Raw genomic sequence first — 15,575 nt, forward strand, 5'->3', positions numbered from 1 at the left:
GCATGCTACCCATTCACTGCATGCATCCACTTCATTTCTGCCCCTTCAATATTTCTGCTTCTGAGTGCAGACATGGATTAATTTCCAAGAATAGAAACCTGACACGTCTGGAAAGCAAAGTCCGTAACTAACAGACTAGACCAAAGGACCAGAGCATTCAGATTGATAATTGTACGAGGTCCATTTGTCCCAAGCACTGTTCTCCCACTTAGTTCTCATCACAAATCTATGAGGTACGTACTTCATAATCCCCATTTTCCAGGTGAGGAAACTGAGGAGCAAAAAGAATAAATAACTTGTATAGCGTTGAACTGCTACTAAGAGCCAGAATTCAAACACAGTCAGTCTGTGTCCAGAATTCAGGCTTTGGACCCACCTGGCTCTAATGGATGAAGGAGCAAGATTCAGACAGGTAATTGGCAGGCCATTCATTTTTTATGTACATATCTTAACATCTGCCTTTCTCCCATCTCTTGGTAACTGGGAGTCATTTCTGCTCTCTAGCTGGTCAGCCCCCCAGGCAGCACCCTGTTCTTTTCTGTCATTTGATCATTTAGAGCTAGGTAGCTTAATGACTAAGAAAATAGATTTTGAGAGCCAGACTGCTGAGTTTACCACTCAGTTCTGCTACTTACCATGTGACTTTGGGCAAGTTTTCTAACCTTCCTGTACTCATCTGTAAAATGGGGACAATAAGTTACCTACCTATGAGGTAGGTGTCTTAGGGTTGCTGTAAGAATAAAGAATACTACTGTATTTAAATTTTGGAGAATACTGGCTAGCACGAAAAAAGAGCTGTGTCATGGCAAGCTATCATCATCATCATCATCATCATTTGTAATGGTTTAACAAATATTTATTGAGCACCTATGTTTCAGACACCAAACATAGGCCAGTCTGTATCCTCATAGGGCTTATATTATAAGGAAGACAAATACAAAACCAGCAAGTACACAGGTAGGTAAAATGAGTAAACGTTGTGTCTAGCGGACCAGCAAAGTTATAAATCGTGCTAGTTATGGAAACATGGCTGAGGTGGAGAATAATGGGTGAGGGACACTGGAGGTAGGAGCTCAGGAAATCTGATACGACGTGTGTGGAGGAACAGGACAAAAGCTAAAAGGCACTGCCCTCTTACTGAACACCAGGCACTTTCCTCAGCATTGCGTATGTTACATTCTTCCTTCAGTCCTTCAAGAAATACAGTTATCTCCCTGTTTTACTGGTGAGAAGTGGAAAGCACAGAGAGGTACTTGTTCGGGGCCTCCCATCAGTTAAATAGTAAGAAGGATTTCATGCAGTCGGTCGGTCGTAAGCCTCTTTCCCACACTCTTAAATCTTATTTACACTATATTATACTGTAGCCTCTAGTTAAGAATCGCTAGTCTATGTTGACTTAGCAGTGAAATTTTTCCCAGTGGACTGTTTCCCAGGGCGATTTGCTCTGAAAGTTGCATTAGGGTTGAGTAAATCTTCACCTGGGTCATCCGTTTCTTCCATCCTCCTCCTCCCAGCTGCTTCACACCCCTACTTGGTTCTTCTCACTCGACCATGGTATACACCGTTGTTGTAATGTAATCTTGGAGATATTTCCTTTGGAGTTCATAGCACCATCCTGTATGTTCCCAGCTCCAGACCAGCAAGGGGTAATCATTTCATTCAAAATTACCGTCTGGATGTCACGACCTTGTAAACTCTTAAAGGAAACATACTCAATATATCTTTGAATCCTCCAGCAGCTAACATTGATCTTTCATAGATGTTCAATAATTTATTAATTGAATAGTGAATTAATAATGTTATTTTCTTATGTCCCTCCTTATTATGACTAGTTTCTTTCTGTTTTTTTTAACCTTCCTTATTAAACGTATTGAATATAAACTTTGTGCTAAATTTTATCTTAACACATGGCAACCATTCAGGGCTCTTATATTCTAAAGCATTCTGCTGCCCAGGTGCCATTTGTAATTTCCTTCCCTCTTTGTGACCCGGAAGTAAAGTCACGTGATAAACACAGATGTAGTGTCACTAAAACGTTTCCACCTTTAATTCTGACCAGCATCTAGAAATGCTTCATAATGCCCATGGAGGTAGAGGCCAAGCTAGTTTGTCACAGGCTCCTGTAGTCTGTCCTCAGAAATACCTATCATCTAATATTTCAGGGATGTGAAACCTGCTATACGCTAGTGTTTTCCAACAGTGCAGTAGGTTTAATGGGGGAAAATGTCTTTCCAAATTGTTAGCTAACATTATTCCCAGTCTTCCTTTAGTGTATTTTGTTTGTTTTGTTTTTGAGCGGGGATAATGTTCCAGTTAAAGTGAAAAGGAGCACGTCTAGTACAGAGGAAAAGAAATAGAAGAAAACTGCTACTCAAGTGAACTTATTGCTTTTTAATTAGTACCTATGGGAAGATGTGTTTCTGTAGCAGCACCATTTACGGGCAGGATCTTAAAATACTGGTGTGTGAATTGCTCTCACATTTCCCACAATCTTCTTCCCCATAGCAGGTGTAAATAAGTAACTAATGAAAGAGTTAGGAAACAGAATCTTTCATCTCTCTTTTGCAATTGCCTCAGAAGGACATAGAGACAGAGAGAAAGAGAGGTAAAAAGTGGAAACTAAATATTTGATAGATTCATGGTAACAGCTGTTATAGGAAACCTATGGAATTGCTTTCCTGTACAGCAGATGAAGGCTCATGCAGAAATGGAGAGTGGTGAATTTCACTTTGTAATGAGGTAGGCAGTCATGCGATAAAATCATTTTCCTTCTGGAGGACATCCCGTTGGATAGTTGTTTTTTTTCCCCTCACATTTAACTGCACTCTAGTATCAGAATGCCATCCCCACCTATTTTGTTGCTATTTCCCCCCATGTCCTCTTAGGTACCGAAAATGTGAAAATGGTGAAGCAGCTGGAACCTTTTACCTAATAGAAAATGGAAAATCAAAAGGAATAGTTAGTAGAAATTTCACAGAACTTCTACTTTTCTGGAAGAAAATACAGATATAACAACTGAGTCATTGAAACTGGCATATGTGTTAAGGCCTCATGTCTCTGAACAATTTTAGTCTAGAGAAGAGATCTAAAATTAAAAATATTAAACCAACACCTACTCCAGAATATCACTGTGTATCTTTCATCTAGTGAGGCCATGCCCATCGGCTATACCATATCTATGATATGATGAAACAGAAGAAAATCAGAGATTGTTTGTACATTTACAGTTTGTGCCTGAATATTTGGGGAGTCTCGTGGTTTCTTATGTAAAAAGTTGATAATTTAAAAAATATTAATATGTGCTCTTTATAAAAAAAACTTAAATATTTTTGATATCGCCATATAGAATCACAGTAACTTGAGCTAGTTGGTAAAATGAAACTTAATGGTGACTTTCCTAATCGTCTATAATTATAGAATCTTGACACAAAATGAGAACTAAGAAATCAACTGGTCTGTTTCACGGAACAGATGAAGAAATTGATGCACAGAAATGTTAAATGATTTACCTAAAGTCTTTTAGCTAAAGAAAAACAAAACAAAAACTAGGCAAAACTGGGCCTTTGTCCTAGCTTTTTGACTCTGAAGCCAGTGTTCTTTCTCATCTATAAATTTAAGTTTAGACACTACAGAATCTGAGCAGATGAGGTTTTACCAAATTCTGAATTATCAGGTCAACAAAATGGAAAGGAAGTTTTTTAACATTTACTTTTACTCATCCATTCATTCACTCATTCATTCGTTTCTTTATTATAATTCTTTGGGTGCAAGTAGGCCCATTTATTATTAATTTGGGAATGAGGAAATCTTTGGGAGGGGATATTAATGAATATCAAAATCTAAAATTCATAAAACCTTACTTTTGACTGTCTGAAATGTCTTCTTGTCAAACAAACCACCCGTTAAAGTGGCTCCTTAAATTCATCAGAGACACATAATTGCAGAAAATACATTATTTTAAGTATTTTGACAGCCATGGAGAGGTAAATAAGTCACCCTTCTCCTTCAGCCTCTTCCTCATTATTCAAGTCCAGAGGCATTTCCTGGGGGTCTCACTCTTAGTTTCAAAGGCAAGTTCTTTGAAGAAAAGACAACCACTTTGAAAGAATGCTTGTCTTCTTTGTACAAGATTTTGAGATAACCCCAAACTCTGCAGGGAACAAGTCGAAACAACAAAAATAAATCATCAACAGCAACAAGGAAATTCCACCAAAAAAACAACAGACCAAAACAACAAACCAAAACAGGGAAATATGGCAAAATTTTTTTGCCTCCATCCTTTTTTTAAGGACCCCTATCTTTCTAATACTTAGCTGTTCTTTACCCTCGTGTACCTTCTCACTAGTATAGTGAGGTATAGCACTGAGGAATCTGGGTGGCCAGAAAAGAACCTTCCAAGAAAATAGAAATACATATCATCTATAATAACATGAATAGTGATAATGTAATATCTAGAGAGATGAAGGATCATGTTCGTATTAGTTGCTAGTCTCCTGGATCTCTGAAACATCACTGTTATTGACATACTTCTGCAATTTTTCTGTCACTTATTTTGTTCTCCAAATTGTGCTTTGATCTTTTTTTGTAAAACAGATTAGAATAATGGATGAAATGGATGAGTTTACCTTGCAAATGTCCTATTCCCCTTTTATTTTTAAACCATGGGCAAGTTCTATACATAATGCAAGATTACAAGTAAATTTTCAAGTAGCCAATGTGAACTCCAAATTTAGTTCTTCTATTATTAGTGATGGAACACTAGGCAGAAAAAACTTAAAAAAAAATAAAAGCAATACACTGTCTTGGATTTTGTAGGAATACTCAACTTTAATTGTACCTAATCATTTTCTAAGCTTGTACCTATGATAAAGCATTGTTACTTGCTGATAGAAAGGGTCAATAGTTTTTGCAGCCATTTTTCAAGTCAGCATACTTGAAGAAATAGGGAGAGGAAGAAATTTGTCTTATAAGGATGTGCGTATGTCCTTGTCCCGGCAGTGAGCCACAGCCGCCCCCCTGCCTCTGCAGGAGTTAGTGTTCCAACACTAGCAGGAACAGCAAGAGTTTTCAGTGCAGCCACAAGAAAATGCATTACCGAATTGGAAGGCCATGAAGGTGAAATTTCAAAGATTTCTTTCAACCCACAAGGGAACCGTCTTCTCACTGGCAGCTCTGACAAAACAACTAGAATCTGGATGCTCAGACTGGTCAGTGCTTCCAGGTTCTTGAGGGACACATGGATGAGATCTTTTCATGTGCTTTCAACTATAAAGTTGACATAATCATTACAAGAAGCAAGGATAATACCTGTAGGATATGGTGCTGATTGAAGAAGGCCAGTCCATGAGGAAACTTGCCAGTTGGAGCGTCACACCCAGCCAGCAAGCTATTTTGATATTTCATGTTTTCTCTTTGTCCACAAGTCAACCATTTATACACTGTCTTTAGCTTCACAGATATGACCATTAAAGCTGATGAAGTTATATCATTCCTTGATATTATTTGATAGAGATGACAGGAACGAGCATCCTGTTTGGTAAACGTCACTGGTTATTTCAATTTTCTTTCTTGATAGCATCACGATACTGATAAATGAAACAAGAGTAATGTAACAATGTGTCTCCTAGATTCTACTTTGAAGCCTATTATTATAATTTCTGTTGAATAAAGATTTTGGAGAAAAAAAAGGATATGCAACTTTATTCTTTATTCTGTTGGTTCCTTTGAAAATATCAGAAATTTTATTTTCTGATTGATATTACAATTTTACTTCTCCCTATAATGGCCCTTGAATTTTACTAATAGCAAGAGCAGATTACCCCTAACCGTTGAGCAATTTTGTCTTCAAAGACATCCTTTCATTTTTGATTACATCTCAACAAATGTCTGTTGAATTGGTGAAAGTATGCATTTTTTATTTAATGATCCTTCTATCTGAAATGAAAAACTATTATTAATGCTCTTTCTTTAAATACATTCTGTATCGCAGGAAGTTATTCATGGCACAATCGTGAAAAATTAAATAAGACAACGAGCAGAATCAACAAGGACCATCGTTGGTGACTTGCCTCATTAAGACCCTTTACCAAGCTCAGTCTTGGTAGATCTCATCCCTTTAGTGTATTCCATGACTTACTTTCCCAGAATTTTACAAATGCTGGTTAAGTCCCTGCCACCTCTTTGCAGAAATGGATTTCATACATTTCTCACTATTATATGAAATGCTTAATCTTAGTTATCCTAATTTTACTTGTTTTGGAAAAATAAAATGCCCTCTTAGCTTTCTATTTCAGAATTGAGAAATAAGTCAAAGTTCACTTTGTTCAAGATGCTGATTATTTTCTGAAAATTATTTTTTTCTCTCAGTTCATACAGTACATGTCAACTTGCCAGATCTCTAATTTTCCTGCAGTTTCAATTTCTAATCAGTCACTAGTTCCATTCGATATTCCTTGGTATTTGCCAAGCAATAATAAAAACAATAGCCAAAATTGAAATAGCATTTACTCCGATGAAGGTGCTCTTTCAATAGTCTGTTTTTTACAGATGAAAGAGACCCAGGCACAGAGTGGTCATCCAAGGTCACACAGAAAGTACCTGTTGGGCCAAGAGTCAACTCCAGGCTCTAGTTCCAGCTCCAGTGTCCATTTGCGTGATAGCTGACAAAAGCTTTGCAAATGTCAACACTCCAATGTATCATGTAAGAGTAGGTTAATTTTTTTAATTGTATATCCAAAGCACTTCTGACTGTTTCCTATAGTTTTGATGGCTGCTTTGATTGAAGTTGCTCATTGGTGGGGGACTGTTTCTTCAGAGAATATTCTGTGGGAACTTTCAGATTCCCTTACCTTCCTCACAGCAGATCTTTTGGACTCTTCGTTTTACATATGCAGTTTTTATTTTTGTCTTTGAATCCTCAAAATTCTGCACCTTGCATTTAACAATGCTAGAACTTAGCCATACATTTTCTTTAATTTCCTAACATGTCACTGTAGGCCACCTCATCAGCTTGGTTCCTCATTCTTGATACAGTTTAATGTATTGAGAAATGAAGTATTTCCTGCCATATCAATAAACAAAGGATGTCACAGTCATCAATGATTGCAGCCCCTCCAATGTAAGCCCAGGAAACTCAGGACTGAAAAGGATGCCTGCCATCTAGCAGCCATCAGACTGCAGCCACTCCCTGCGATGAGCCCTGAGGAAACTCGGGATGTTTCAAGATACTGGCCCTAGATGGCTGAGGTGCATATTCAAAGGAATGATTTCAGTGAGCCAAGACTCTTGCATCTTACCATAGATAGAAAAGTGCTAAATTCCTTAACTTGAGATGTCTGGTTTTCTTTAATTAACAATAATCTTTTGAAGTTCCGATTACCTGTCCTTTGTTGCAAAACTTCTATGTAACGTGGCCCCTCCCCTTGCCTCCTAGGAGCAGTTTCTCAGAGTTATCTGAAACACTGTCTCCTGGGCTGCAGTCCTTATTTTGCCCCAAATAAAACTTAAGTCGCAGCTCTCACATTGTGTGTGTGTGTGTGTGTGTGTGTGTGTGTGTGTATATATATATATATATATTTAAGTCAACAATATGCATGCTAGCCCCTAAGACACTATCTTTGTTTGATTTTTCTAAAAACAGAGCCTGAAACGTAGTGTCCCAATGGTTCATTCAGGAGGTGATGCTGGGAATCACAGTGAGGAGCTGGGAAAGTGAGACATGGAAGGAAGGAAAGCCAGTACAGAGTGGGTAGTTGAGCTTGTAGTGCACTGGACAGTTGGGGCACAATCTCAACAGGAATCTGAGAAACCATGGAAAATGCCTGCAGAATTGTCCCTCCAAAAGATGGGAAGCTGGAGCATTTATCTACCAATCCCTACACTCTGTTGGTTAAAGATTGCGTTTGGCTTCTTGGGGTTATGCTTCCAGCCAGGCTGTGGCTTCAGAGAAAGCCCTGAAGCATGGAAGCTCTGAGATTCCCTGGGGCTCTTGAGATAGGATACTGGGAGTGTGCCAAAAGCTGTGTACCAAGCTAAACTGAAATAAATTGGACCATGGGGATATGGCATGGGGCACAAAAGAGCATCTACTGAAGTCCACCCCTTATACTGCTCAGTTCTCCTGGGCTCCACATTAAGTTCACTTTGTCACTGATTGTTTTCAAGGGAGTAGCCTGTTGCAATCCCCAAAAATAGATTTAAGATAGGAGGCGTGGAAGTCCCCACTGTTGTACCTGGACTAAGGCCATAATTCATATTCATCAATAATCTTCAACATCCCCATTCTAGATTTCCTTCAATCTCAGCCAACACTTTAGCTGGAAGCTTTCTCACTTGGTGCATGACTCAGGCCTCCATTCCTGAGTGTCCAAGCCCTTGACAGGCTATGGTAGCCTTCAGTTGAGTATTTACTGTTACTACCATATATAATCATACACAGATGCCCAATGAATCCCCAGGTTCCAGATATACTCTGTCATGACGCCATTATGTAGTAGCAATCCTAGTTTCTCATGATTCTCAGGACTGATCATTTCTCCCAGTATAGTGACTCATTTCTTTTCCTGCTGCAGGCAGAGCTCTAAATGACCAGGTAGTTATCATAACTTCAGGTTCAGTTGAGTCCTTACTCTATCCTAGCTCAGGAACCAGGACCTCTCATAAGCAGTGCCAAGACTCGAGTGGATGAGAAGCATAAATTCTGTTAAGTCAGTCACTAGGAATCATGGTGAGAGGGGACAATTTCATTTTGACCTCTTGTTGCCCAGACCTTTTTATTCTAGTTTTTGGTGACACAACATCATGTATCAGTCACTGGTTCAATGAATATACAGTATCTTAGGAATACCCAGCCTGTCCCTTAACTAAGTATTAGATAGACCCTTCCAACATCCTATTCGGTTGGCTGCTTTCATGTGATACAGCATAGAATTGAATCAATGAAATCTTTCATCCTACTTCCCACTGTTCCATTTCCTTCACCATTAAAAGAGTTCTTCAATTCCATGCAATGGCATATGTGATCTCGTTTTGGTAAAGCAGGCATTCTGAGAGTGCTTGAATAGTGGAGCTGGCAGAGGCATTGATGTCAAGAAAAGCAAATTCTTATCTGTAGTATGAGCAATTCTGCTAAAGACGGGTTACCAACTCCTCCAGAGTAGAGGTTCCTATGTAATCAGCAACACTTTTAATTAATCCCAGGGACTGGCTTTCTGCAAAGTGGACCTTTTGGCCCCAGATATGAGCTTTTTTAATGTTGTCAAGTAGACCCTTTCACTTTCACAGCTTGCCTTCATTTGTCCCTGAGAGCTGTGGTAGAATCATGTGTGCTAAGGGGATATGGCATGGGGTAGAAAAGGGTTTGTCACAGTCACTTGGCAAAATATTCAAACTCGTATTGTGGCACAGAAGCCCCAACCCCTATGATCTAGCCTTGTCCTCTTCTCTGATCCCACCAGAGACTCCACTGGAAGCTCAGCTTCATGTGGGGAAGGATTTGGTCAGTGTTGTTCACTTCCATACCTTCAGTATCTGGAACACACTATGGCCCTTGGTAAGTGCTAGAAATAGATATGAATGAATAAATCTTATAACCAAGCATTCCTTTGCTTGCTGTGTTCCAACCGCAACTGTCCTTCCTTCTGTTCTTCCAACTCAGAAGCTCATTCCCTCCTCGGGGGTCTCTGCATGAGCTACCCTGCCTGAAATGCCTTCCCTCAGACCTTGGAATGGGCGGCACCTCTTCATCACTCTGTGACCAACTTCAATATCACTTTCTCAGAGAAGTGTTTTTGGTCACCTGTTTTAAAGTATCTCCTTCAATTACTTCTTAACACTTTTTTATATTTTATATTTTGGTATCATTTATGATTAGCTGAAATTGTCTTGTTAATTTGTTGAGATGATCTGTTTCCTCCTACTAGAGCAGAGTGTGTCTCCTATTTACAGCTGTTTCCCTTGTACCTTGACACTGACAACAATGCAAGGTACTCAATAAATATTTTATTAAATGGTTGAAGAGCACTATTAACTTAACTCATGAGGAAATACACTTCTTGTTGGAGGGTTTTGCCTTTCTTTGAAAAACCATGTGTTGCCCCAGTTGATTATTCTTCACCAAATATTTGGCAAAACTATTGAAAGTGATGCACTGTACTGTAATACCCTGGTCTTCCTATAGAACATTTTAATACCTAAGAATAATATGTGTACCAACCCATTCTTTCACACAGTGGCTAGTTGTATTGAGAGGGTTGTACCTTTGGTCAATAACTCCCCAATTTTTTTCCCACATCTTTTCAGGTCTCTTGGATGATTGCCTTTTTGCCCTAAAAGATGGATAGACATTTAGCATAGTCATTGGTCTAGTTGGGAGGCCTTGGTATTGAACACTCCATGAAGAAGCATTTCCAACCTGCACATTGTAGAGTTCAGATTAGGGAACAATTAATCTCCCTCTGTAAACACTAAGAAGGAACTCACTTAGGCTTTCAGCCACACTTCCTTGTTCTGGAGAGAATCATCACCTCAGTCATCATGGTGTCCCACTTGGCTTTCTTCCTCTGTTTCATAATCCTTAAACCTCTTTTTTTTTTCCCTCTCTCTCTCTCTTTACATTCGGAAGCCTTTTTTAAGGAACTCTGCAGTGTACCAGGAGATGGGATTTCTAGGTTATATTTAGCTATTCACACTGTGAGGTTCTCCCTTCACACTTGGTCTAGCTTCCCATGCATAGAAAGCTACAATAACCTTTTTCTTCTCCCAGATAGACAAGCTAATTACTTCTCTTGTTCGTCTTTATGCACAGTCTTTTCCGTAAAATATATTTAGGTTTCTTTGGGGTTATTGCATTTTTTCCCTTCAGTGTATTTTTCTTATTCATGTCTGCATGTTGTCATAATCACCTTTTAAAAAAAATGAATAATTATATAAGATATTTTGGGGGTTTCTATATTCTTGTTTCAGAGGCTTGATTTATAAATAGCTTCTTTTTTGCTGGGCTTTTTATGAGTATCAATTTTTAAAATGTGCTTTCAACTGAAGTTGTTAAACCTATTGAAACATAGACTTTAGTTCTCTGAAGATCTAGATTTTACTTGCTGTCAATGCAACTAAACCTCAGTCTTTGCCATCCTGAGCAGCATTTAACAGTACTTAGTCTTCTGCATATATGCAAAGATTTGAGTCCCTAAGTCTTAAGACCTCATTTACTCAGTCATTCACAGTGAAGTATATATCAAATGAAATGAACCGGCTAGTTTCTCAATGTGTGCAGCTCCAGAAAGAAGCATACAGTTTTATTAGCTAAAATCATACGAGACTAAATCATACCAAAACTACATATTAAAATCCTATAAAACCAATCTTTTGAAGACAAAGCGGACTTTAACACCTACTTTTCCACACACAGATTTGTTCTGGGTCTGGTTCCAGTGAAAGCTGACTGTTTCTTACGAACTCTAGACTAGTTAAGCTAGAAATGGCTTACATTGTTGATGTTGACGTTGTTCCTGTTCCAGTAGGAGTACATTACAGAGGGCAAGATCGACATCAGAAATGGCGCATTTTAATGGATTTCTAAGAAGAGAAACAGTTGTAGATATTCATTGATGCAAATAACAGTGATGTAAAGCTGGTCATTTGTTTTCTTTAATTTGAAAAAATATTAAAATGATCCAAGGAGAGTGAAAATCAGGGTCAGTCCCTGCATGTCCAGTCTGAGCTCTATTTGAGGGCTTTCATGAATCAAATCTGCAAGTCTAAACCTGATACTTGGTTTTAAGGGTTAAGTGTACCTAAAATAATAATGTTAAAGTGATCAGACATTTTTGTGTAGAATAAAAATGTCTGTTGTTAGTTCCATTCTGTCTTATTTTGGTATGGTGAAGCAGGACCAACTAAAGCAGTATTAATTTCAGTCAAATTGAATAGAATGGCAAGGCTATGAGATAAACTGGGAAACTGAACAAACAGGATCCAAATAACAGTCCTTTGAAGTGAAAATTACTAGCATCGCTGCCGTAAAGTGTAATGTGCCCCTTAGCCTAATCTGCTTTCAGAAAAATAAGCCTGCTTCTTTTCCTTGTGAAACAAGGAAATAAGGTTGGAGCTGAAATGGACGAGAGTGTGAGAAGCTGTGCAGTGGAGGGATCCAGAGGGAAGAGAACAAGCATTTCCTTTCTGGGGGAAAGTCATTTATCAGAGAATAACGACTGAGTCCTGGTACTGTAGATCAGCGGTTCCTGGACATGTGGATTTTTTTTCAAAATTATATTTTGAAAATTTTCAAATATACAGAAAAGTTGAAAGAATTGTACAGTGAACATTCATATACACAGGACCTAGATTCTGCAATTAATATTTTATTGTACTTTCTTTGTTACCTAAATATCCATCTATCTATCTCTAATCACTTACCAATCTGTCTTGGTTTTTGAGGCATTTTAAAGTAAATTAGAGACATGATTACACGTCATCTCTAAATACATTGCTACATAATGAACACCACTATGTAGAGTTCAATACTTGTGTATCATTTGCTTTTTTTAAGTATATATATATATTTTTAATAGATCTTTATTGGAATATAATTGCTTCACAACACTGTGTTAGTTTCTGTTGTACACCAAACTGAATCAGCCATATGCAGACCTATGTCCCCATATCCCCTCCCTCTTGAGCCTCCCTCCCATCCCCCCATCCCACCCCTCTAAGTCATCGCAAGACACCAAGCTGATCTCCCTTTGCTATGCTGCTGTTTCCCACTAGCTAACTATTTTACATTCGGTATAGTATATATGTCAATGCTACACTCACTTTGCCCCAGCTTCCCCTCCCACCCCATGTCCTCAGGTCCATTCTCTATGTCTACATCTGTATTCCTGCCCTGCAACTAGGTTCATCAGTACCATTTTTTTTTTTAGATTCCATGTATATGCATTAGCATACAGTATTTGTTTTTCTCTTTCTGACTTACTTCACTCTGTACAACAGACTCTAGGTCCATCCACCTCACTATAAATAACTCAATTTCATTTCTTTTTATGGCTGAGTAATATTCCATTGTATATATGTGACACATCTTCTTTATCCATTCATCTGTCAATGGACACTTAGGTTGCTTCCATGTCCTGGCTATTGTAAATAGTGCTGCAATGAACATTTGTGGTACATGTCTCTTTTTGAATTATGATTTTCTCAGGGTATATGCCCAGTAGTGGGATTGCTGGGTCATATGGTAGTTCTATTTTTAGTTTTTTAAGGAACCTCCATACTGCTTTCCGTAGTAGCTGTATCAATTTACATTCCCACCAACAGTGCAGGAGGGTTCCCTTTTCACCACACCCTTTCCAGCATTTATTGTTTCTAGATGTTTTGATAATGGCCATTCTGACCGGCATGAGGTGAAACCTCATTGTAGCTTTGATTTGCATTTCTCTAATAATTAGTGATGTTGAGTGTCTTTTCATGTGCCTCTTGTCCATCTGTATGTCTTCCTTGGTGAAATGTCTATTTCGGTCTTCCGCTCATTTTTTTTTTTTTTTTCATTAGGAGACTTTTATTTTAAAAGTGTCATCTTAAACTGCAAGGATGTCCGTTAAACATCACAATTAAACATGCCAAAGGAGAAGCCATGTTGTCGAAATGCCCACTTAACCCACCCAAACATCTCAAACCCACCCTTTGCTGACCTTCTATAATCCCATTTTTTTAAGTTTTTTTTTTCTTTTTTTAAACAAGAGAAAGTAGACAGATGCATGTTGGTAAATGCTAACTGTCCATATTCACATAGAGACACAGTGCAATCTCTGAGCCCAATATACAGAGAAAGGAGGAAAAAAGCTAGAATTCTGTGCACTACTACACAGGGGCCTAGCACCCTCCAGCTTCCAGCAGAGCTAAGGGAGCAGAAGGTATTTCTTTTTTCCCACAGAGCATGGTGGTGTTGATTCCATAAAGTTTTTGTTGAGACAGGAAGGGATAAAAATGAATTTGGAACAGAAAGGGGTAGAGATTCTTTTCCCACTGAATTCTGCTCAAGGTATTTCCCCCCAAAATAAGTTGTGAGCCATGGTATAAAGGAGAAAAGAGACCTCAGAAACAGGGCGACTGAGCACAAGAGGAGAAGGAGAAAAAAAAAAAAAAAAAAGACTGCAACTTGCTCCCAGGGACTGGAGAAAATTAACAAAGGAAGGTTGGAATCCATCAGTGTTCCATTAGTCATCTTCTCCTTCATCTTCCTCTCCTCCCTCCCCCTCATCATCATCTTCATCTTCTTCACCTTCAGCCTCATCCCCTTCTTCATCAATATCTTCCAATCCTTCTTCCTCTTCATCATCATCATCATCTTCTTCTCCTTCTCTTTCCTCATCATCCGTGTCCAGAACCAAGTAGTACTGTAATGGATTTGGCCAAATATCATCTTTGATGACCTCTCCTAACTCATCTGCACCTACATCAGAATGATCAGTAAACCAGGTGAAGAAGCTTTCTGGGTCCTCATGCTGTCTCTTCCTGCTGGCTTTATTCTGAGTTTGACTTGAACGTTTTGTCACATCCTTTCCGGATTTCCATTTGATTTCAGTGGACTTTGAAGATGGATCACCACTCTCATTCAGATGAAATTCTTTGGAAAGAACTTTATTTTCAAAGTAAGGGTTTTCATCAAAATAAACATCTATTCTGTAACCTGATTTAATATCTTCAAATTCTGTCACTTCGACTCTTGTCAAATAATGCAGTGCCTCTTCGTCCTCCTCCTCAAGCAGTGCAGATACTTGTGGATGGTTAACAAATGTTGTTACCCAAAAATGTGGGGTTTTGGCGAACAATTCCGACCTCTTCTGAAAAATTGGTTGGCGGAGTTTGTTGTATTTCTGTTCTACTTTCAAAATCTCCTCACTGGCTTGTTCGTTAAGTCTGTCTATTTCATTTTGTACTTCATCAATGTGTTCAATTGCTTCTTGCTGTTCTTTTTCTTCCTTCGGCAAGTTCGGAGAAGCAGACGTTTCCTCTGGCCTGGAGGCAGGAGTCCTTCTCGGTTTCTTCGGTTTCTTTGCTTGGGGTGGAAGTGAAGACTGGTGTTTGGGGGCCATGCTGGGAGAAAAGCCAAGAATCCACCCAAGGGAAGAAGCTCGTACCAGGAGCTCTGAGAACTCTTCCGCTCATTTTTTAATTGGATTGTTTGGTATATCTTTCCAGAATCTTTCATATATATATTAGATGCCAGTACTTTGTCAGATATATGTTTTATGACTATTTTCTGACAGTCTGTAGGTTGTTAATTCATTTTCTTTATATCATCTTTTGATGAAGAGACATTTTAAATTTTAAATGTATTACTCTTTTATAGTTATTGCTAGAGTCTGTCAAAGAAACCTTTGCATAATCTCAAGTCATAAAATACTCTCCTAAGTTTTCTCCTAGACGTTTTATAGTTGTGGCTTTTCCATTTAGATTTAGGATCCAGCTCATGTTAATTTTATGCGGTGTTAGGTATGCATACCTATATGGATATGCACTCATTCCTTTCCCCTTGGTTGACTTTGTTCATCAAAATCAAATACCCATGTATGTTT

The 15,575-nt window shown here is 38.5% G+C and overlaps 2 protein-coding genes across 15 annotated transcripts in view; one reads left to right on the forward strand and one right to left on the reverse strand.

Moving 5' to 3' along the window:
- LOC101286051 (1-acyl-sn-glycerol-3-phosphate acyltransferase delta) overlaps positions 1-15,575 on the forward strand; it is a 1,414,616-nt gene that overhangs the window by 532,797 nt on the left and 866,244 nt on the right. The gene's annotated exons all lie outside the window — the stretch shown is intronic.
- LOC101276363 (protein SET-like) lies at positions 14,129-15,092 on the reverse strand. The gene has a single exon (XM_004278868.4). It carries the CDS (start codon positions 15,090-15,092, stop codon positions 14,214-14,216), a length of 879 nt encoding a protein of 292 aa, XP_004278916.1. The 3' UTR covers positions 14,129-14,213.

Source organism: Orcinus orca, chromosome 12, assembly GCF_937001465.1.
Source record: "Orcinus orca chromosome 12, mOrcOrc1.1, whole genome shotgun sequence".
Classification (NCBI taxonomy): Eukaryota; Metazoa; Chordata; class Mammalia; order Artiodactyla; family Delphinidae; genus Orcinus; species Orcinus orca.

Excerpts from the sequence above, each read along its gene's own strand:
- LOC101276363 (XM_004278868.4), bottom strand. The coding sequence starts at position 15,092 with ATGGCCCCCAAACACCAGTCTTCACTTCCACCCCAAGCAAAGAAACCG.